At 36.7% G+C, this 23,553-nt stretch overlaps 1 protein-coding gene across 5 annotated transcripts in view; it reads right to left on the reverse strand.

Annotated features, from left to right (window-relative positions):
* Nucleotides 1-23,553, reverse strand: part of LOC581877 (long-chain-fatty-acid--CoA ligase ACSBG2) — a 44,127-nt gene that overhangs the window by 12,173 nt on the left and 8,401 nt on the right. For 2 of the 5 annotated variants that reach the window (XM_030977227.1, XM_030977229.1), the window contains exons 2-11: nucleotides 21,119-21,386; nucleotides 18,607-18,695; nucleotides 10,448-10,686; nucleotides 9,925-10,013; nucleotides 9,184-9,385; nucleotides 8,222-8,371; nucleotides 6,636-6,803; nucleotides 5,899-6,080; nucleotides 3,310-3,345; nucleotides 1,224-1,275 (exon numbers count right to left, since the gene is read on the reverse strand). In XM_030977227.1, the coding sequence (XP_030833087.1) occupies nucleotides 1,224-1,275; nucleotides 3,310-3,345; nucleotides 5,899-6,080; nucleotides 6,636-6,803; nucleotides 8,222-8,371; nucleotides 9,184-9,385; nucleotides 9,925-10,013; nucleotides 10,448-10,686; nucleotides 18,607-18,695; nucleotides 21,119-21,276 (1,365 nt within the window). In that variant the 5' untranslated portion in view covers nucleotides 21,277-21,386. Of the gene's footprint in view, nucleotides 1-1,223; nucleotides 1,276-3,309; nucleotides 3,346-5,898; nucleotides 6,081-6,635; nucleotides 6,804-8,221; nucleotides 8,372-9,183; nucleotides 9,386-9,924; nucleotides 10,014-10,447; nucleotides 10,687-12,230; nucleotides 12,329-18,606; nucleotides 18,696-21,118; nucleotides 21,387-21,984; nucleotides 22,163-23,553 lie in introns of those variants that run through there. The other 3 variants (XM_030977228.1, XM_030977230.1, XM_030977231.1) reach the window with 3 other exon arrangements.

Genomic DNA, 23,553 nt, shown 5'->3' on the forward strand with positions numbered 1-23,553 from the left:
CAAATGACCTTGACCGTGTGGTTTCCTCTTGATACCTAATCAATTAAAAGTTCATTTACATCAAAGCCAATGACTCATAATAAGTGGCAAGAGGTCAATGAACCTTTACAAAGGGATCAAATGACTTCCTAAAACAATTGAAAACTGCACAAGTCAAAGTTTAGCTCGAGAGTGCACAGTGTTTGTCATGGGTACGTGTGGTTGTTCATGCAGTTCCTATTGTGATGTCATATTCTACCACAACTTGTAAAAAGTTTATGAAGGTCATGATGAAAGTCAACAAACAATTGCTGGAATTGGTTAACCGTATTGAGAGGATTGATAAATATACACTCCATTGTTCATTACCAGATAAGGTAATGACAATGGCAGTGGCACGTGCCTGTCATCGCTAGATGTACATATAGGTAGTTTATTTTTAGTAGAGTACAGTAGAAAAAAGATGTGAATTTTATAAAATATTGTTATGGCTTCCCTTTAATATGCACCTGAAAGGTTTATGAACTCCATGTGCTCACCCATGCTTCATGCATGCTCTTTTATCTGTAAGTGTACTTTGTCATCTTCATCATACTTTTGTAATTTGATCACTTTGATCTTTGCACAAAAATCACAGGAACAGTTCCACCACGTGTCATAAAACAATTCCTGGGCACGCAAGCAAATTTCATCATCAAAAATATTTAGAAATCACTTATCAATATTTTCAAGTAAGGTTTGAATTATTTAGAAATCTAACTCAAAATGTTGAAAAAGAAGAGAGAAGCAAAAAAATTTTGGAGAGGCATTCTGAAAACAAAGTTATCTATGATGTTTGTAGAACAATGTTAATAGTCATAACAAATCAAATTTAGGATTAGTCATTGTTTAATGTGTATAACAATCAAAATCATTTTCCTTCCCTAAAGTATCATAAAAGATAATGGCCTCTTCAGAATACAGCCCCAAGAATGATGAATTTCAGTAAGATTTAAAGAAACTTATTTACTCCATTAAAATATATTACCCTTTTGTGTCTTTTTATTTATTTTGAAACGTGGCAGTCATAACACTAGTTTTGCATTACAGCCAAGAGTACATTACCTTGAAGAACTACCCCTGATTGAAATCATTTGCAGATCTCTTATCAGCTTAAGTGGTAGTACCATACATGTATATGCCGCAATGGATGAAAATGAGGTTCCAATATTCAAATTAAGACCGGTCAAAAGAGAATCTCTTACCTTTCTGAAGACCATAATGTTAGCGACAGTCCATCCCCAGGGTACTGTTTGCCTGTAAGCATAGATAAAAATATAATTGCAAGGTAATTCTATTGTCCTTTATATGACGTGATAAGAAACGATTTACCAATAATTTCATACATAAAAAAAATATATAAGTCACGGCGGTCCACAAACAAGAAATGAAACATGTAAACCTGCAACTTGCCAGGAGTATGAACTGATGGTGCATAGCACAAAGTCCCTTGCAGGCCTGGGTATTGTAAGCTCTAAGGTTCTTAGATGATCTCTGGTGCAATTTAATTATTATTTTGAAGCATTTTCAAACAAAATTTTTAACTAATATTTCATACATGATTTTGGTTGAGAATGAATTTCAGCCTCCCTCGCTGATTTTCAAACATGTCATTTGAAAATTCAAATCTGTCGCTGATACATGTTAACAGTAACATGTCTCATGGACCACCCTGGTGTGCATTATACATGTACCATGATGTTATTGTCAATGTTTCAATGAAACTGAAATGATTTCCATGGATTACATATCAGATGTGCATAATCATGCACACAGGGATCTATAGGGAATAGCAAACTGCTTGATTTGCAGCCCACCGAAGTGGAAATACTATATCAGAAGTTTTTGTAGAAAGGCCAAATGAAAGCAAAATGAAATGCAACACTTTTTAAAACTAAATAAGACTGAAAGTTTGGTCTCTGGTCAGTTATTTGCGGTCACTGAATATCACCTCTAGGTTTTGGACTGACTCTCGTAGTGTCTTCTTTTCTCTTTTTGACTGCTGTCTTGTTATAGCCAAAGAAAATTTTCTATGGTATCTTTAATGTCATCATAAGCTAGGAGACTACATACAAACTATTCATCACAGTAATATTGAAAGACATGCACATGAACAAAATAAAACACACACACAAAACCGAGTAATCACAACAAACTAAACAAAGTTAAGGCAAACAAAGTTTCCCACATTAAACATTATACCACATACATAACAACATCCACTGTCGTAGAATTTGCTAAAGAATTATTAATTTAGTCTCTGTATAATCATATTACAGATCATTTTACTCCTGCTGAATTTATGTGCACTTGATGGATGCCATTGTGCATCAATGATCAAAAGGAAAATAAAAACATTGATAACTAATTTTCTGATAAAGATAATTAAATCCTTTTCCAGTTACAAACAGATGCACACTGTACATGTACACATTAATCACATGCATGCCACAAACTATTTGACAACACACTGATCAATCAAGTATAGAACTTTATCTATATTTTGTTGGCTAATAAAATAAACACTCTATTGAAACACATGCATGGGAAACTATACGGATAATTAACGCTACCTATAAATAACAAACTGAGAAAAAGCTACATGTAACCTAAACTGTCTATGGAAATTAATAGAATCCAACGCCTCATTGTACTACTATCCCCTCAATTCTATTTCTAACATGCAAGTCTTTAGAAAATCATTCGAAATAATCCCAGATATCTATGTAGCAAAAAAAGACTAATTAATTTTGTTTAGAACAAAATGGTTATGATTGAATAGAGCGTGAATATGTCTTTATCTGCATAAGAAAAAACATCTGTTCAGCTAAGACCAACTTGTGGATGCAATTCGTAATGCACATGGGGGAATTCAGGGGCTCTCCCCTTCCCTTGATGATATAAGGGGTAGGAAAATGCAGCTTAGAAATGCCTGCAAAGTTCTTTAAAAATTATTGAAAAGCTGAACATTACAACAGGATATGCCCTTTCAAAATGATTGAATGATCATTGAAGTATTGCTTTCAATGAAACCAAAACTGTTTTTTTTTTGTGCTTATATAATCCCTTGGAAGCAAACAAAGGGGGGAAAATTATAATAAACTGTCATGTCACTCTGCTAAGTCACAAGCTACTATGTCACACCTAGATAGTTTAATAACAAAATGATTTATGAAATGGATTATGAAATTGGTGATGGATGATGGGATGTCAACACAAATGCATGCAAAGCAGCAACATCCAAAACAAATTGGTGGACAAATTATAGGAAATATAGCGGCTCTCTCTCACCTTGGTACTTTGTTAGGGCGTCTGGACTTAATGGAGCTATGGTGGGGAATATATTTTGAATTTTTGATGATTATACAAAAAAAATGTTTACAATCATATGGTTAGTTTATGGTTTATCAGGCAAGAAATATATAGGAGATGAATTTTGCAAGAGGAGTGCGGGGAAGGAGAAAAGAAAGATGGGCGGGGGAAGAAGCGGGAGTGTAGAGATAAATAACAAGAAGAATAAGAGAGTGGAAAGGAAGCAATAGAGAGAATAAAAAGAGAAGGGATGGGAAGGAGAAAAGAGGAAATAGAGGCAGGGAGAGAAGAGAGGAGGGAAGGAAGAGATAATAGGTTGAATGGAAGGAGAAAGAGAAAAAAGGAGAAGGAGAGACAAGGGAAGGGAATAGGAAGGGAATAGGAAGGAATGAAAGAAAGGAAAAGAGAAGAAGAGGAAAGATGGAAGGGAAGGAAATGAATTATTATTATTATATTAATTAATAATAGGAAAAAAGCAGGTGGGGAGGAGAGGAGGGGAGGGTAGGAGTTAAGAAAAGAAAAGAGGGGATAAGGACCAAGGAGAAAATGAGAAAGAGCATGAGAAAGAGAAAGAGAAAGTGAGAGAAAGTGAGAGAAAGTGAGAGAAAGATAAGGAAAAGAGCAATAAGCAATACTGGATACAAATAGCACTGCGAAACAGATAGCAAAAGGAAATGCAAGAATCAAGCATGAGTCTGAGCCGGACATGAAATTAATCAATAGCTATAAATAACCTAAATTGATGTAAGAATTAGCAGTAGATCAATTATCCCAAAATAACATGATTCATATATTTGAACATTAAAACTCGGAAAATATCAGGAAGCTGGCATTTTATACGTTCATAAAAGGAAGCGAAAGTGGCTCATGATCACACAAATAGCATTTACCACAGATATAAATGTGGCTACAATTACAAATAATGTTGAGATCTATTAAAGTAGCACAGTCATGCAAAAAGAGGAATTGACATTTTCTATAATGTATGATGGTTGGAAAATAGAGGGAATCACGCGATACAAAAATATTAAAGAAACACAACATGAACATATTGTAGAACAATTGAAATAGAAGGCAGAGTGGTACAAAAATAACTGAAAATGATAAATTCTTTAAAAATAATTAAAATCAAACAGGAAGAAGGATGAAGAACAGGAAATGGACAAAAAAACAGTAACCACAAAGCAATAATGTGGAAGTAAAATTGTAAAAAAAAGTCTGTTTTCTACATCATATGATACAAATATTTTGTATTTCTGCACAATGTGCATACAGTTTAAATGTATGTATGGAGATACTTCAAGAATTTTAATTGAAGAGAAATTCATTGATCTGTATTATGTCTACTTTTCTAGGTTCCACTGTTATATCACTGCACTCAATTCAAGTTAAGCTACATGTATCAAAGCATAAAGATTAATTAATGATTTTTTTTTTTTTTTTTTTTGGCGATTCAAATGATAACATTTAAAGCATTATTTTGCTTTGCATGGCTGAGTGCATAACAAAACCTGTATGGCGATGACAGCTGGGCAGGAGCGATGCACATGTAATTTGATACTTTGCAATTGAGTATGCTGATAAGATGGGCTTAGAATTCTCTGTTAGTGCATGGTATCACAATAGATGGGATAGTCCAATATGAGATGAGGAAGAGATGATATCAGTGAACATGAAGTAAAGATTTTGTTGTTATATCCTCTGAAAGATCCTTAACATTGAGCATAGTTTCAGAGGAATATGGGCACCTTTATACACGTGGAGTTATCAAGTCCAAACCTCTTTATTATTCTATGTCCCATATGTTACTAAACCTATTTACATGTACATAAATTTAAGAACATTATCAATTGAAATGTTTTGAAACTATCATTTTCCTTGATATTTGGTGTAATCCCAGCTATAAGAGCCCTCAAAATTACAACCATCAGGTATAGTAAAATCATGGATATGATTTTTAACGTCTGGGACAGAATGAATTGGAAGTGCCCATAAACAGCCATCCACAGAAATGTGCATCATTTACAAAGGCCCTCTGCGATCAGTCATCATGTAAAGCATGGAATATTACAAGTGACATACAGTTTTTGCTTTTCAAAGTGAATTAACCTGTTGCCTCTTGGAACCGGGTGACCCCTGTGTCAAATCAATGGCAATGAACGAATCCAGTAGTCAAGGGGTTAAAGGTATAGACCAGTTTTGGAAATGCCCTCTCAAAAAATGAAATGGAAGCTCTTATTACCAATCAGGTGAAAGAATATGTTTTGACTAATACGTGCTGAAACAAATTTTGCCGGGAAACCGCCTACTAATTGATATATTTGGTAAATTATCATATCTATCCGGACTGGATAGATATCGCGTAGTCCCATATACATGTTTCTGTGTACAGTGCTTGTAACTTTACCAAGACTGGGCCAAATTTCTTATCATTTTGATGATTCCAGAACCTTGCAATACACACCAATACTTATATGCTAGATGATAAACATTTTCTGATCAATTCTTTCACAATGCAATCACATGACCAGAACTGGTCTATACATTCAAGCGGTATTGCAGACTGACCTGTTTGCTATGGCTACGTTGCCTCTGTAGCCGATGTCTTTGGCCCATGTGCCGATGCGCTTCTTCACTCCCGTGATTGCAGATGCACCGGAGCGTAGCTTCTCGTGAATCTTCTCCCAGACGCGGGGTACGCCGAGGAAACTCGTCGGCCTGACTTCCCTTAGCGTGTCAACAAGGGAGCCCTGTAGTGGTAAATTTGGAGAAAGATATTTTTAGAAGCAACAGTTTCCATATTAACAGGGCATTGTGCATTAAAAAGTTGTTATAAAGTACCATTTAACTTATCAAATTCTGTTTGAATGAAAGTCATGTTGCATGGAATTGTTTGAGACTCTTACCCCCCAAGTCACTCACTCCAACATTAAATTCAGAGCAGTTTTAATCCTCTTTAATATATAAGATATAAGCGCAAATACACCAAGCTTTGACACATACATGTATAATGACAAAAGACTTTGTTTGCAAACTAAAATACAAAACGAGGGGGAAATAGGGCCTTAAAAAGCAATTCTTCTAATACTTTTGCCCTGCAATAATACAAAAAGTAACGTTTAGTTCACATGAGCTCTTTAATATTTCCTAGAAAAATGCAGAGATTCCTTCAGAGAGAGCTTTAGATTTTTGTTCTACAACGGTTTTTTTTCTTCTCTCTTTTTTATAAAATTAAGATTTCCAAAGCTCTTCTGGGGATTTCTGGAGCTTTTTTCTTCTCAACTGTCGTTGGACTATACCCTTACCTTGAGCGCATCTGGTTGGGCAAAGTAAGTGGTGCCAGCAAGATGCAGAGGGAAGTAAATATCAAAGACCTGGGCTGCTACGTGACTAAGCGGCAGGTAACTCACTACCCGATGACTGCCAAAGGGTATGTCCACTTGAGAGAGACATCGGTGAGAAATCCAGGTGTACTGAAATTCAAAATGGGAAAGATGATTAAAGGTACTTGGTAACATTGTTTGAATGAGAGAAAATGGTGCTAAGGTGGTGAGTTCACTGCTAGATGTACAATCAAAGAAGGACAAATTGGGAAAAACTTTAAAGAGAAAGAAAGATTAAAGCAAAATTCTTATATTTTTATCATCGATCATAGAAGAAGTAAAATAGAACAATGAACAGAAAGAAGAGAAAATAGTTAGAGGTTAATAATGGAAATGGGGGAGAGTTAGGCAAGGGATAGGAAGGGGATAAGAGGGGGAGATTACTGGGAGGAAGTGGAGAAAGGGGGAGAGGCAGTTAAAAGATGAGAGGGTGATATTGACAGAAGTTAATGTAAGCAGGTGAGAAAGAGGGTAAGGGAAATGCAGCAGGTTTATAGAGGGAGAGAGGAGGGAAGAGAGGAAATGAAGAGGGCAAGAGGGGGTGAGGGAAGGGCAAGAGGGGGTGAGGGGAGGGGCAAGAGGGGGTGAGGGGAGGGGAAAGGGGGTGAGGTGAGGAAAAGAGGGTAAGGGAAATAAAGAGGTTCTAGAGGGAGAGAGAAGGGAAGAGAGCAAATGAAGAGGGCAAGAGGGGGTGAGGGGAGGGAAAAGGAGGTGAGGTGAGGAAAAGAGGGTAAGGGAAATGAGGAGGTTCTAGAGGGAGAGAGAAGGGAAGAGAAGAAACAAAGAGGGCAAAAGGGCAGGGAAAAGGGGTGAGGTGCGGAAAAGAGGGTAAGGGAAATGCAGAGGTTATAGGGGGGAGGGAAGAGAGGAAACGAAGAGGGTAAGAGGGGAGGGAAAAGGGGGTGAGGTGAGGAAAAGAGAAGAAGTTAAATGGTGTCAGGAAAGGGACAGGGGAATAGCTAGAGGGATCAAGCAAAGAGGGGAGAAGGGATTTGGGAAAGTTAGAGGGAACAGCTGGAGGTTAAAAGGGGAGATGTAAGGGGGAAGGGGGAGGGGGTAAAAGGAAAAGGTGGGCTAACAGAATGAGGAAATACAAGAGTTGAAAAGGACAGAGAAAGTTGTGGTTGAGAGAAAGTTGTTGCTGAGCGAAAGAGGAAGGGGTTAGAGAAACAGGATGAGAGTCAGAGGGAGAGGTAAATACTTAAACTTGTTACCATGGCTAATTTCCTCTTTTAGGGTCACCAGTAGTAACTGATACAGTCAAACCTGCTTTAGTGACCACCTGTCTACAAAGACCACATTTACTATTTCCCTTGAAAACGGTTTCTCATTGAAAACATGTACTAAAGGAACCAGTCTACAAAGACCACTTTTTTGTTTCCCTTGGGCAGTTGCTATAGACAGGTTTGACTGTATGAAGATGAGTGCTCAGTTCAGACTAGTGGGTACGGAAGTGAATTCGGACAAGAGTTTGATAGAGAGGTCTAAGGTCAGAGGTGAATACTCACATTATCATGGCTTATCATGACTCCCTTAGGGTTGCCTGTGGTGCCCGACGTATAGATGAGCGCACAGCACTGGTTAGCAGCCTGACTCTCCATGATGCGATCCAGTTCATCGTCTGTCATGTAACATCCAAGCTTCATGAAATCTTCCCACTAATTACAAACACAGAAAAAGAAACCATTGCAACGGTTAGGGGTGATAAGTCAGTTTGATCACAATTAATTATCACTGATATTTGAAGTGCACTGCCTGGAGAAGAAGCAGTTACTACAACTGGTAACAATATGTTAAACTTTTATTAGAAATGACATTGAAAATACCATCCTATGCAGTAAACATGATACCAGAGACAACCAAACGGATGAAGAAGCATTATAGCTTTAATTCTCTATACCCAAGTAAACCTAAGTAGGTTTCATAAATATATATCCCGAAAAGCACTTCTTTCAAATCCATTGTATACACATACAGTAATAATGAGGATCTATCATTCTTTCGAACATTTTATTTGCTCATCACACGACTTCATGAGATTATCATTTGCAGCAAAAACCAAGTCTGATGACATTAATGAGTGTTTGAGGGAATGGGAAAACGGTAAATGGGCATAACTTGAGTACATGAGTTCAGTTCGGATCCCTCCTCTGTGCATTGTGCACGATTGAAAATTTCTGATCACATTATTACAGTCATTCACTGTTTAGAATAACTGGTGTGAATATTATATTCATAACTACAAATCGTTGATGCTTTCTGAAAGTGGACCAATTGTTGTTGGCATCAAAACTGTCTCATGCCCTCATCAACCTATCCCCCCCCCCCCCCACCCCTCCCCCAGCACAATCTGGCATTCCGGAGAGTATTGCTATTTTTCTTGTCTGAGATATTCTAGAATCTAGATAGTCCCCATTCCTCCGCCCCCTACCCCTGCAGAATTCCTGGACGTGCCCCTGCATGCACCTACCTCATATACATTATCCATCTTCTCTTCCAGGGTACCGGTGTATTGGACAACCGCCTTGAGGTGGGGCAACTGGTCCCACACCTTCAAGATCTTCTGCAGTTGCTTGGAGTTCTCCACCACGATCACGTTGGCCTTGCAGTTTCCTGCCACGTACTGGCACGCCTCGGCAGAGTTTGTGGTGTAGACACCCACCCCAAAACCACTGGAAATAAAAAGCAAGATGGTTCTGTTTTAATCAGAGTATCCTTGGTCTGAACTACCGCTCTAAAATTTCTACTTTTCAAATGTTTTTTCATCATAAAACTTCATTTTGACTTCATCATTGATATGCCATGGTATGTGAAGATTTCTTGAATATTGGGATACTTTGATGCTGCAACTTCTAAGACTAAACTTTATCTCCTTCCTTATTTTTTTCTGAGAATCAATAAAAATATTTTGGGATCTGTATGCAACAGAAGCCTTGGTAACCACTATTATTATAGTGACTCCCTTTAATAGTGACGTCTCATATTTCATCTTTTCAGCCAACATGTTCAGAATTGAATACAAATTACAGAAATTACAGAAAACAAAAAGCATACTCGTTTTTTATGTGTGATATAATATACAGGAATGTGAAGTGCATAATGGTGAAATGTCATTTTATTTTGCTGCTTTATTTCTTTAAAGGTAGTTCACTGGACCAGGTAAACGAGGCTTTAACCATTATTATACAATTTCTTGACCGATTCGACTTACCCAGCAAACATGGCTCCCATGCTAGACAGGAACCATTCAGGTGAATTGAAACCAATGATGCCCACACCATGAAACCTCTCTAGTCCAAGCTACAACAGACAAAATTAAATAAACATTAGTCCAAGCTACAACAGAGGTAAGTAAATAAACATTCATTTCAAGACATGAACATGATACCAAAACACCTTAAACAAGAAGCTTATTTTCATTTGGGCAAGTAACAGTGGAGGTTTGAATAAAATTTCTAATAATCCCAAGTTCTCTAGAGGCAAGAAATGCCAGGGATGATTTAGAAACTACAAAAATTACTTTACTGTTCAAGGGAGCATATTTTGCATTTGCAGAGGTCAAAAGCAAGATATTTTGCAGCAATTATACCCTTCATGTGTGGAGCTGTTTAAGAAGAGCTGTTTTATAATTGCATAAGTTTTTCTGGGGCTTTTCTGACCCAAAATGGGCATTGCTTGTGTATTCCTTCCCTACTGGTCAGAAATGATTTTCTTGCCAGCAAACTATATCTCACCTTGAGAAATGACTTTGCTGCAGCCCTGCTCTGGTCCCAGTACTCTCTATACGTCCATTTCACCCAATCTCCGTTCCTCTTTATCGCCATGGCGACGTTCTCTGGGTATTCCCTCTGTATCCGTCGCAACAGTCCATGGACCGTGTTTGGGGGGTGGTTGACTTCGGCATCGCATTCCCTTAGCTTCACCGCTCCGCTACCTTCTACCGTGCAGTGGACTTCTGAAGGAGCCAGTTCACCTGCGGGGAATTGAAGGAGAAAAATGGAGTGGATTAAATGGATTTGATTTTAAATCCAGGACTTAAGAGTGACAGGTGCCTGGGATTCTAATTCTAATGCTTCCTTCAGATGTGAAGAAGTAAACCTTATCAGGCTTTTAGTTGTAAGGCCAAATAAATAAAAAAAAAACATAAAATAGCGTCCTGCCTTTTTGAAAAAAAAGGAAGGAGGCCCTTTTTTTTTCTTCTTGAAAATGGCCGCTCGGTTCATTTTCCCTGACAGTCAGGCTTTTTTTCAAGATCCTTGAAATAAAGTCAAGGTGGAGCCCTATTTAAAACTTTCTTGCCAAAAGTTTGAAATACATACCTGAAATTGTCTTATCATCCAAGGGAGTTTTAAAGAAATAGTGTCACCTCAAAACATTCATGATATTTACAAGTTTAGTAAACTTGTTGCAGGGGTGATAGTGAGCACTAAAAAAAAAATAGGTTTTTTGTTTTCCCCTCAACCACGCCCCCCCTTGAGTAAAAAAAAAAAAGGCGAATCGCGGGGAAAAAACGGCATCTAACAACATTCCCCCCTTTCGAGTAAGAAAATTGGGAGAAAAAAATAGGGCAAAATAGGGAAGAATAGAGAAAATAAGGGGGGAATCAGGAAAATCTGGACAAAAAAGGGAAGGAAAAAAAATTCTGGTAAAAAAAAAAAAAAAAAATCTTTTTTTTTTTTTTTTTTTTTTTTTTAATCGGGAAGAAAAAAAAATCGGGAAAAAATCGGGAAAAATCAAAAAAATCGGGAAACCGATTTAAATCGGGTTTTTATCAGGCCTGTTGTTGTAACTTTTTCACGGGGAAAGCAAAGCAGTGAAAGCACACTCCAAATTAGACTCAATTAATAATACTTGTACATCGTAAATTGCCTGTTTATAATGATTAAAGAACACTAAAAATAACCCCACTTTCACTTTTGATTCCTGAATGATTTCTGTCGTAAATTTCTGTCTTGTCTACAGTATGTTAAAGGGAAATCCAACCTTGATAGCAAACTATGCTAGAGGTAAGAAGCATCTACAAAATCAAAGATGTAGACTGATGAAAGTTAAATGAAATCAGACAAACAGTGAGAAAGTTGTGAATTTTAAAACATTTAATCACTTAACGTATGGGCTTTTAAAATAGGCTGCGATGTACATTGTAGTGGCACACAAAATAACTAAAAGTTCAAATTTTTCAAAAAAAATGTATGACTTAGAGGACCTATGATAATAAGCTATTCATAATATATTTGAGTACCGGTAGTGCCCAAACTGAGAAGGTACTTACAATGTAGGAGAAAAACAGATATCAATGATACTTTTGTACACAACAAAGTGAACAAACTTTTGTTATCAAATGATCGCATCAACCTTGTAATCATGTTCTGGCTTGGTCTTGGATATGGATGAAACATGTGTGCATGTTAATATCCATACTGCAAATACAAACATGTACTTTTTATCTTGGACTTGCCCAACAGAGGGGGGAGACGGTCACTGGTGATTAAACAATAGAGATAAGTATGAACTTACAAGGTTTCGATTCTGGTAAAGGGATAATTCGCCCGTTCGATCCTCCCATGTCTACATGTACTTTAATTCTCCAGGAGTACAGAATGATTCTACATGTACATGTACATGTAGCCTATTGCTTGTCAATAGAACTTGCTTCACATTTGACAAGTTGGACAATCTTTAAGAAGTTTGATGACTGAACTAAAGGAAAGTTCTGTTCCCAGCTACACTATCCCTCATGATCCTACAACAACAAAATGATGTTCTTTCTCCGTAGATCTTGAGATTGCAACGAAGCTGTACATGGGACTAGAGGTTTGCGGTTACAATTTCACCCTCTCCGATCAATACACATGTACAGTTCACAGAAGCATATGAACTGCATGAAGATCTGTCTCGTCCATGTTATTCTTAACTCCTTTCTTCTGGTTAATGAGATCTATAATCAATTCACTTCTGGGAATCCGCACTTTCAAAAACACAATATAAAGTTTTTTGAACTGCTCTTTTCCTTGTGAAACCACAACAGAGAATGGTAGAGACTCCAAATCAAATATCCGCTAATAACAGATATCGAAAGTGATGCAAGAATACTGTCTCTATCATTAACTGAGCGCGCTAAATTGGAAGACTATATTTGGTCTTCAATCCAAGCTTGTGCCACAACTGAAGAAAATGGCTTCTCCCAACTTCTGACAAGAGTTTGCTACTATTCCATCCACCGTTGCGCTTTCACTAGTTATCAAAAATCACTATCGAAATGGTTGTTTTGCCTTCCAGACTAAAACTTTCTCCAGCTTCAGAGTAAAGTTGTACTGCACGGTCCTCTATGGCGTACTCCGAAACAAATATTGATTAAACCCTGTAAAGTTTTATTCTCCAGTCAAACAAACACCAGTACCGGTATCACAAAAGATTTGAAGCCCCTTTTGAGTAATTGTGGTCAGTGCAATGGTGGATCTTATTGTTTTCCACGCTTGAAAGCATTCAGCATAATACATCGTACACATATGAATGCTAAACAACAGCGGTTCAGTATTGTTACCATGGCATGGGGACGCTACACATGTAGTTTAATTCTTGGATATTCCAGCTCCTCGCCTTACAAAGACTTACGTTTGATCCAAATCAATCGCAATTAGTCCTCTGATCAATCGCAAGTTTGAAGTCTCCTATCTCTTTACAATGTAGTCGCGCAAATAAGTTGCGATTGATATCAACTCTTTGTAAGACGGGGACCAGGTATGAATTTTAAAGCTCATGTGCAGTCTTTGCCTCTTTGGTAGCAATTTTTTTTTTGAAATGACCAATGATGAATCTAGCCTCATATTGTTCCGCTTGTATCAAAAGATGGTGCTAGATATTTAATGCTCAGTCCATTATTTCCTTAGGTTTTAGGGTTAAATAAGAACTGGCATACACTGTGAGGTTTTGGAATCATCAAAATGAAAGGAAATGACTTGATCTTGACGAAAGTTGCATGGTCTGCACACAGAAATGAGTATATGGGACTATACAAACAGGTGGCAAAAATGTTTGGTCCAAACTTTTCCACTATTTTTTGTTACATTAAGAATATGGTGCTTATAAAGATTAATAATTTTCATGGCACACCTTTTCTTTGGTATTCTTCCAAACTTCCAAGTGACAAAGAAAATAAGGAAACCTCACAATTTCCTTTTCAATTTACAAGAACTCTTCCGTATCTGTAGGGTCAGGGTTAGGGTTAGGATTGGGTGTATCATTGATTAGCTTCCTGCTCGCTATACCAGAGATGCCAACCTCTTGACACAAAGAAACAGACTGAGTATCCTCAAAAATCAGATTTTCACAAAAACATGACACTACCACTGGCCTGTTTGCCCTGGTCCAGTAAAATTTCAGAAAAATGTTTAACTGGTTAGATCAGTCAAGTAAAATGTTTGCTCTTTCATTAAAATTTGACCAGAAAATTGTAAAGCAGATTTTTTTGTTGGGGTTGCAAGGGTTTACTTGTACCTGTTTCTATGCGATTCAGCGGGGTTTTTTTATCTTTTTTTTTTGTTTTGAAAGCTGAAAATTGGTATTTTAAGAGGTGATATCCTTTTATCGTATTTCACTCTTATTATCATTCTAAATGCAATTTAATTGTACTGCTATACCCATATAAGAAGATGACAGATGCATCATTTATCAGAGGGATCGATTCAGCGGTTCAATAATAACATGAGAATGAAAATCAATAACAGGCAAATTTGATCAGCTGATACTTCAGATCAATAAGTCTATTTTAGTCAATTTTTACGCAAGTCCCTTTATGAAAATACAGATGTAAAGCGTAAATGGAAAATATGGTGTTGCAGTCATGCCACACAGAAGTATTGAATTCAATATCACTAACTATAACAAAAAAGGTATTATGGCAGGATGTGCACGTCCCATTGAGCCTATAAAACAGCCTGGCCTCTCACGGCAGTCGAGTCTATACTATGTAACAAAGTTACTTATTATTATTATTATTATTATTATTATTATTATTATTATTATTATTATTATTATTATTATTATCACAAGAATAAAGATAGTCTACAAGTGAAATCAAGATAAAAACACATGTGAACTACAGGAGTAGAATTCATCTTAATTAACTGAGGAAATATCTATTTCCTACTCCACACAGGTGATAAGAAGCATTAATGTGTTTTGCCGATGTTCTTCATAAAACACCTGTGCCGTATGTGTAATATCCATCACATACCAGGGTGCTTCAAGTTCACCGGAAGTTGGAAGGTGGTTAATTTTTTTTATCTAAAGAACCACATTGAGGTTGTAGGGTTAGGGATTCCTTAAAATTGTCACCCTAACAGTCCCGAAGAAAACTCAAGACAACTGAATGGACAAATTATATATGGATGGAAAGATTTTCTCTTGAAAAACACAAATAATTTGCTGAAAAATCATAGAGATATCATGGAAAGGTGTAAAATGCAATTATGTGGCTAGCTGTGTCCCACATGTGACGTCACGAATCTTGACGCTCTACGAAGGACCGCTGAAGGCAGAAAAACTGGATCTCAAAATTATCATTTTTGAAAAATGATTACCGCAGGCTCCAAACATATTTTGAAGAGGGAAGTTGTTATATTTGATCAGTAAGGCCCCCCCCCCCCCCCTTCGCAATGATGTGAATTTTGCATCAATTCAAAACACTTTTGATTCTTCGGGTGACTATTTTAAGGAATTCATCAAAAAGGGGGGCTAGTACTGTAAAATAGGGTGAATATGAAATAGTTTGTAGTAAATCTTTCTTATTTTGTAATGAAGCTGACCCTTTCATTATTTCCCGGTGATTTATCATGGATAGAGGAAATGAAAAGGGTCATCATTTCTTACAATCATTGGGCGCATTTATCGGGGCTTGCCACTAGATATGTACATATCGTACCCCACTATCATACCCCACTATCGAACTCCACTATGCGATCGTGATTTGCGGGATGTCGCGTTTATCGACTCTTCACGATTCACAATAAAGGCCTTGTCTCTTCGCAGCTGCTCAGCGCTATTTCTCCGAACCAGAAACTAGCCTGGGAATTCCTATTTATATGTGAGGTTCAAAACAGCTTTGCGTTTATCGATCTCTCAGAAACGTGATTCTGGCTGTATGTCACATTCAAAACACACCTTTTTGCGTCTTTAGATATGCCCATATCTAAAGCCCTTTAAAAAAGGCTTTGCGTTTATCACCTTCTAAATTTGCCTGAAAGACGTTTGAGAAACCCGATTCTAGCCAAAAATTTGGTCGATAGACGCAACCATTGATTACATGTAGTCATAGACAGTACCATGTCCATGTACGTTTGGACACTTCAAATTTTACTTTGATTCAAACAGACTCTACCTGTAAGCTGAAGGGCAAGTTGATCAGAATAATAAGTAAATAGAAGACTGTGAGGATGGATTATGGAACGAAACTAGCCTAAATGAAACTTGTGACCTAAAAAAGCCACTGTTTCACTGAATTTAATCTGTGAAATACTTGCTGGACTAGGATTTGATTAATTAAGTATGTCTCAACATGGTGTTTCAAAGGAGGGAAAAACTCGTTTTCTCTGCGATATTGCTTGTGAATCATAGCCTGAAAGTGACATTCACTGAACTACAAATGCACCTGTGCTCGATCAGAAGACACAGTTATAGATTTTCAAAGCTTTGATAGAATTGAAGGAAACAGCTACTAAAAACAAGTACAAACTGGGGAAGAGGCACTCGAAGGTCACATGCAGTACGTGTACAAAAGCTTCCGTTCTGTTAAAGGCAAAAAAATGACAGCTTTCTCATTCTTTTTACTCCTAAATGAAAAATAAATGTAGTAAAGAAAGCACAGTCACATTAAAAAGAATTGCTCAAGTTCCACCTACAGTGTGACTAGACATACATGTAGTTTGAGGGGGGCGGGATGGGTGATGATGTAAGCGCAGTCCCACAAACCCATCTCTGAGCAGTGCTTTTCACTGTATGGTAATAATTTGCAATATTTAGCATTAATTTAGATTTATAATCACAATTCCACGGCTACTGGTATTTTTTTAAACCATAGAAACCTTTATTTCCATTATAGTTTTCTTAGTGCTTTTTTAATGAGAGGTACCAAACTGTCCAGTAAAGGGAAATATTAATTAGTTGCCGTCCAAATAATCTTTATGGGGCTCTTGAAGAGGATATAAAATTTAGATCCGAGTTGACCTTGGCCCGAGTGAACGTCACTACCTGATTACCACGAATGGACTAAAAATGGACAGTGGCCTAATCTTCTTGACCACAAGAAGATGACCTCATCAAGTTCCTTCTCACTAATCAATAACATTGACCCACTTTCTTTGTAAACACAGTCATGTATTACTAGTCCCATTTACACATCCCCCAAATCAGTTTGCTTTCTGAATAACAATGACTGTCAGCTCCCAAGCTCACCACTTTTTCTCAAACATGCCATTCTTTTTTCTCTCTAATGACTCTGGCATTGCAAATTACACATGTTATAAGCATGGTATATTAAAGTAAAGACTTTTTTCACTAATAACCTCAGAGCTTTACAAGCAGGAATTTGTCTTAAATATTCTTTACTGAAGAAAAAAAAAAAATTCCAATGAAGAATATTAATATATTTTATCACTTTGAACTTTCTTTGAACCGACTATAAAATCGTCTATTATCTTAATTCAAATCTACTAATCAAACAACTCAAACTTCAACGAGTTGATCATCTCGACAATCAAACAGCAGCTTCAAAATTTGGAAGTTCTTTCGCTTTTCTTTTCTTTTTATATTTGTTCACTAAAGATATTTTTCTCAGTACTAAAGTGTATCTGCGGCAGTGACCTTAGGTCACAAGCATGTGTGTATTTTGAAATGAAAAGCAAAAGTGTACACAGCACAAGGTGACCTACACATGCTGCTCCAAGTATGTATGGATTTCACTAGGATACTTTCCTCAGTACATGTATCTGTGGCAGTGACCTAATTTTGAAGGTCAGGTCACAAGCATGTGTGTAATAGAAAAACAAAGTTGTACACAGCACAAGGTGACCTACATGTACACATGCTGTTACATGTGTAAATGTGTCTTTGGAATTCACATGTATCTGTGGAATAGATTTCAAGGTATGGGGCGTGCCTAATCGTTTTCCCCTGAGCAAAACGGAAAGGTGAGGAGAAGGCATACCGGTACCGATGCAACTTTTATATTTTTGGATCAACTTATTGAATGACCTTCACAGTGTTAGAGGATAATACATCGCAGATCAAAGGACAAAGATCAGAAGGGAAAGCAATGAATGCTTATTGCTTCAGTAGCAAGACACACAATTCAAGTAGGGCCCTCCATTGAAATTAGAAAGTAGATATATATTACCTAATATATATATACTGAGGAGCTGGTAAACACGTAGGCCTACATGTACATACCGGTACTTCTCTAGCTTTGCCCCACCCCCCCCCCCCCCCAACAAATAAAGAAAAAAGAAAATGTTTGTGCAGTGCTTACATATATGCACTAACTGTTTGTGATTTTCAGCAAAATATCTAGACATTTTAATTCACTTCTGAAGTATTAACACATAATACTCCATTTTCCTATATAAATTATGTTCCAAAATATTCCTCTGTATAGTTTTAAAATAGAATAAAGGTATCAAAATCCTAATCACACCCTGTGACAATGTGCCCCCCCCCCCCCCACCACCACCATCACCACCATATTCTGCCATTATCATTGAGTCTTTAAATGTCAAATTTCTATAAAGTTCATGTTCCCATGATGATAGCATGTACAAATAGGACAAAAATAGACGAGACCTGTACAGCAAACACTTTCATATCATGTTTCATGTACCGTATGTGGATTTGTGCTTACCAGCCTTGTATTGTTTCAGATGATGCACGTCATTTGCAGCTACCGTAGATCCGTTTGTCTTTCCATTGGTCGTTCCATTGGTGATGCCACTACAGTGCGGGGAAAATTGAGAAGAGAGTGAAAATCATGATATAAAGACAAAGACAGAAATTCAAACAGACGGTGAGACAAAAGAGATGTAAGAGAGGTACAATGTAGATAGAGATAGAGGGGGGGGGAGGAAAAATGTGTGAGAAAGGAATTGAGACAGAGATAAGCAAAACAAAAAAGATGCAAGTAAAAACAAAAGGAGAGAGAGGAGGATGGAGAAAGAGAGAGAGAGATGGAGAAAGAAAGAGAGAGAGAGGAGAGAGGAGAGAGATAGAGAGAGGAGAGAGGAGAGAGATAAAGAGAGGAGAGAGAGAGAGAGAGAGAGAAATGATGGGTGTTACGTGGAGCAGGAGAGGAAAAAAGGGCATTCACTGAAAGATTCATGAATGATAAAGGGTTGTTCAGCTGTGGCACGGTAAACCACAGTAAAAAAGCTGATGCATTTTCTTTTTTTAAACATGTACAGATGAATTGCAACTGCCTGCAACAAAGGACTTGTGCATATTCACCAAGTACTGTGATCCTTATTGCACTTTGCGTCATCAATTTTGTTAAACACTGTGGTTTTGTCGGGTCATATCTGAACGAGCCTTAAATAGGAAATTGTTAATCTAAAATTCACAAATGAATGCATATAATCTGTTCATTCGTTGATGTACAGTACTTTTTCCAGTATTATCGAAAACAGCAGTACTGAAACCTACACATCATACATGCAGATTTTTAAAATGAATTCCAGGAATTCCATCATTATCATTAATCATAAAAGAATGAACAATGTCGGTTTAAGCCACAGGAATACTACACATGTATGTCCTGGTTACATGTACCAGCCTACCACTACTTTTTACACAATACATGTACACAGATTACAGATTACAGATTTGGAGGATTGTGTTTAGAGAAAATCTATAAATTTGTAATTTTGATTTCCTATAGATCATTGAATATATTAAAAGGAAACACAAATGACCAAAATAGGAAATTGTTCGAGACAGTCTCCTTCCCATTGTTAAAGCTGGAGTAAAACGTTCAGTTTTCTTTCGTTTTGAAAAAAGTGAAACCTCAATGTGACTTGAGATGTACATTTAATCCATCACATGATCTTGGCAGAACAATAGTAGGAAATGGGGTTTTCCCCTTTATGAGATGCTAGTCTCGCTACAGTGTATATCATTTCAAGCATGTTTTGTTCATTTCCTGCTTCATTAAAGGCATAAATCTCCAGCAGCGCAGCATAAGAAACATCACAAATTAAAAGATATTTAGACATTTACATGTACATGTAACTATCTAAGCATACAAATCAATGCCTACAGTTTTAAAGGAAAGAGTAGTGTAGTTTTTTAAGTACATTACTATTTTTATGAATCTTGTTTTGTTATGTTTGTTTTTGAGAAAGCATTTATAAACCTTGATAACAGAAGAAAGCAGAAAAAACAGTGAGAAAGTTATGAATTTTTGCTTTTTGTAATCACTATAGGTTTCGGCTTTTCAAATTGGTTGAATCGGTAATGTCTCTGTGATGAAGTGGCAGGACAATTTGTAGTGAACATCTTAACCCTAATAGGGCCGGGCTATTTGAAGTCTTAGTAGGGCCGGGGGGGGGGGGGCCATTATGGCCTCCCCCTTAAGATCTCGGCCGCGAAGCGGCCGATCGCCGCGAAAATTTGTACGCATGTCAAGTGAAGTGTAAAGAATAATATGATAATTTCAATTTTTTGAAAAATTCACTCATTTGCATATTTATGGTAATTTATGCAAATAAAGTCATAAAAATCACATTTTTACCCATAAATCATATGTTATTCATATTTAAGCATTCTTTTTCACTAGATATATTCATTAGACCATTCTGAATAATAATACAACACATAATTTGGAAGAGCCAGCTTATTTCTTATGTTATCCCTTGTTTTGATAATTTCTTATGTATTTCATTGTTTTTTTAACTTATGTATTTCATTGTTTTTGTTGTTTTATTTCATCTTTTACTACAATTCAACTATTTTGACTCCCAAAACAACCACCCAAACTTTAATCAAGACCCAATAACCCATGTTTGATCTGTTTTTAGGAAAAATGACTTTGCCATACGTTTTGTACACAAATAACGAAAATGAGCGATTTTCAGGCTGACATGCAAGGACAAAAGGTCATGTGACCTTGTAACCGTAGGTCCGATTTTCAAAAAAATTATTTTAAAAGTTGCGCAAGGCTTGAAAGAAAAAAGCCAGCGAGCGGCGGGGCGCCATCCATATGCGTTCCCGAGCAATCAGAAAAATTGTGGAGGGGGGGCCATAATGGCCCCCCCCCCCCCCCCCCGGCCTTATTAGGGTTAAAAAATTGCTGCATAAATTCTCAGTGTACATGTACATGTACATGTATGATACCAATCCCGACATTCAAGTTTGTAACTTACTTTGTATGTGGTGCGGGGGACGCTACGGTGTCGTTTGGCAGCGAGGTGTCATTAGATGTGATGGTGGTGTTAATAGTATCGTCAGGATCGTACGGCGAGTCCGGCGACTTTTCTTCAACTTTATCTTCCATTTTAACGTCTGCGACTTCCGCCATCATGTGCTTAGATTTTGCTCTTCAACTTTGGGTAGTAAGTTCACTTTTTCCTTTAAAGTTCTTCAAATTGGTTTAGGATTAAATGGAGACTTCTCAGGTTAAAATATGACAATCTGTGCAGGGGGGATAAAGGGGAAAAAATACTGTTACAATTAAGAACACATTAAAATAAATGGATGTATAGTCTTGTAAAACATCAATTTCAAGTGTAAATAAAGAAAAATCAACAACAAAATCAACAACAAAAAATCTGTATCGTGTGATCCATATGTTATCATGATATTGCAGGAATACTTGTCAAATAAGGAAACAATTAAATTACACAATGCATCTCTGTGATTTATTCATAATTATGAATTCAGGTTGGCCGTAATTAACTGTTTTGCTATATTGTTTTGACCATACGGTGACCATACGGTGACCATACGGTGCCAATTCAGCAGCAGCATCACGAAAGGCCTTGAATTTGAAAACAGATGAATCAACAAAATATACAAAAAAACAATATCAATAAGAAAATACTTGTGCTCAAAATTTTCTACAGCGATCAAGTCAATTGCAAAATAACATGTACATTAGCTTCAAATATCTGCAGCATTGTAACCGACACAAAGGAACCTACAATTAGACTATGTACAAAGAAGAAAAATCATAATTAAAACAAGAACAACAAAATTATCGGATATGAATAATTCATTAAATTCAACGAACCTGGTCCAGGCAGTTCAAGTACAAAGCAATAATATGTAGATCTACTCTCCTCTGCATATAATACTAACAGAACAGTGGTTGCATTGAAAAGGAAGAAGTGGATCTAAGCATGGTACAGGAATCATTCATTGCACACACGTACACAATCTCTAGAACGGCCCAACTGCCCAAGTTCTTTATCAAGACTCTGCAGAGCTAGCTAGAGAGACACGTGTATGACCTCATTTCACTCACATCAGCATACTATCATATCATGCCAGAATGACCTCATTGCTCATCCATATTCATGAGTCCTTCAAAAGTCCACTCAAAGAACACAGGACACACAAATCATGCACACAGACACACAAGCTGCCTTCAAATTGTGTGTAGAAATCCCTGACCTTATTTTTCAGACCTTTTTTTACTTTACCTACCATATTGTTTGTGGAAATCTCAAAGTTCCTTCAAACTATAAGAGCATAATGATTACGGGAATATGAATTAATGACAGATAATCTATTGCTACTATTCAACCAATCACTATTATACTCTAGTTACAAACTTATAACATAAGACAGAACTACCGTATGTTCAAACATACAAATTCAAACCAAAGGGGTCTGAAATGTAAAGGCTACTGCATCAACCAGACAGAGCAGACATTTGTGAAAGGTGAACAAACTTTTCAAGATAATGATGGATGGATCTGGTGGTATGGATGAGCGAATTGCATTCATAATGCAGTTGTTATTTTCGTCGGATCATCCATTTTTGGACAATAAATTGTTTTTGTTAATACCTTAGGAATGTAAATTAACTCAATAACACATATTGGACATTCTTGATAATCAAAATACTCATTTTCACTAGTGTTGGTGAAGTGTTCACATTATTGAGACATATATCTGAGGCACAGAGATGTTGTTTTGTTTTTTTTAAGTAAAAATAAGTAAAATGTATTAAAATGTGATACATGTACATATTTTTTTATCTGAGTAGAAGCAAATCGATTTTAAATGAAAGGAAAACGATAGGACAAACAAGTAGTTACGATATATTTTGGAATTTGGACAAATATAGCAACATTTCATTTCAATTGTCTGATGTAAATGATTTTATCTGTGTCCTGATAACCAATCAGCTTATACATGTACTTGACTACATGTACATGTAGATAGGACTTTCTGCATAAGTTTGTTAACCCTGCTTTAAAACAAATATCAAGAGAAGAGATGTCTTGAATGATTCTGAGAATGAGCAAAAATTTTTAATTTTTTAAATCAGCAACACTTAACATTTATTCTGGATCCCTACAATGTAAACAAAAAAAAGGAACACCAAAACCAAACAGGTCTAGAATGTAAATAGGATTACTAGTGATTGAACACCGGTAAGAAATTTGAAATAACACCTAAACAAAAATTACAAACAAAATATTTTAAAAATACAGCAAGATCTATTGATATTAAAATCTGCATTTAAGCATTCTGGAAGTGAATTTCAAAAATATGAAGTTTGGGGGCTGATGTACGTGTATAAGGCGTGTATTTCCTTAATGTTACGATTCTACAAATGTAAAAACAATAC

Source organism: Strongylocentrotus purpuratus, unplaced genomic scaffold (assembly GCF_000002235.5).
Source record: "Strongylocentrotus purpuratus isolate Spur 01 unplaced genomic scaffold, Spur_5.0 spur5_scaffold_9, whole genome shotgun sequence".
NCBI classification, from domain to species: domain Eukaryota; kingdom Metazoa; phylum Echinodermata; class Echinoidea; order Camarodonta; family Strongylocentrotidae; genus Strongylocentrotus; species Strongylocentrotus purpuratus.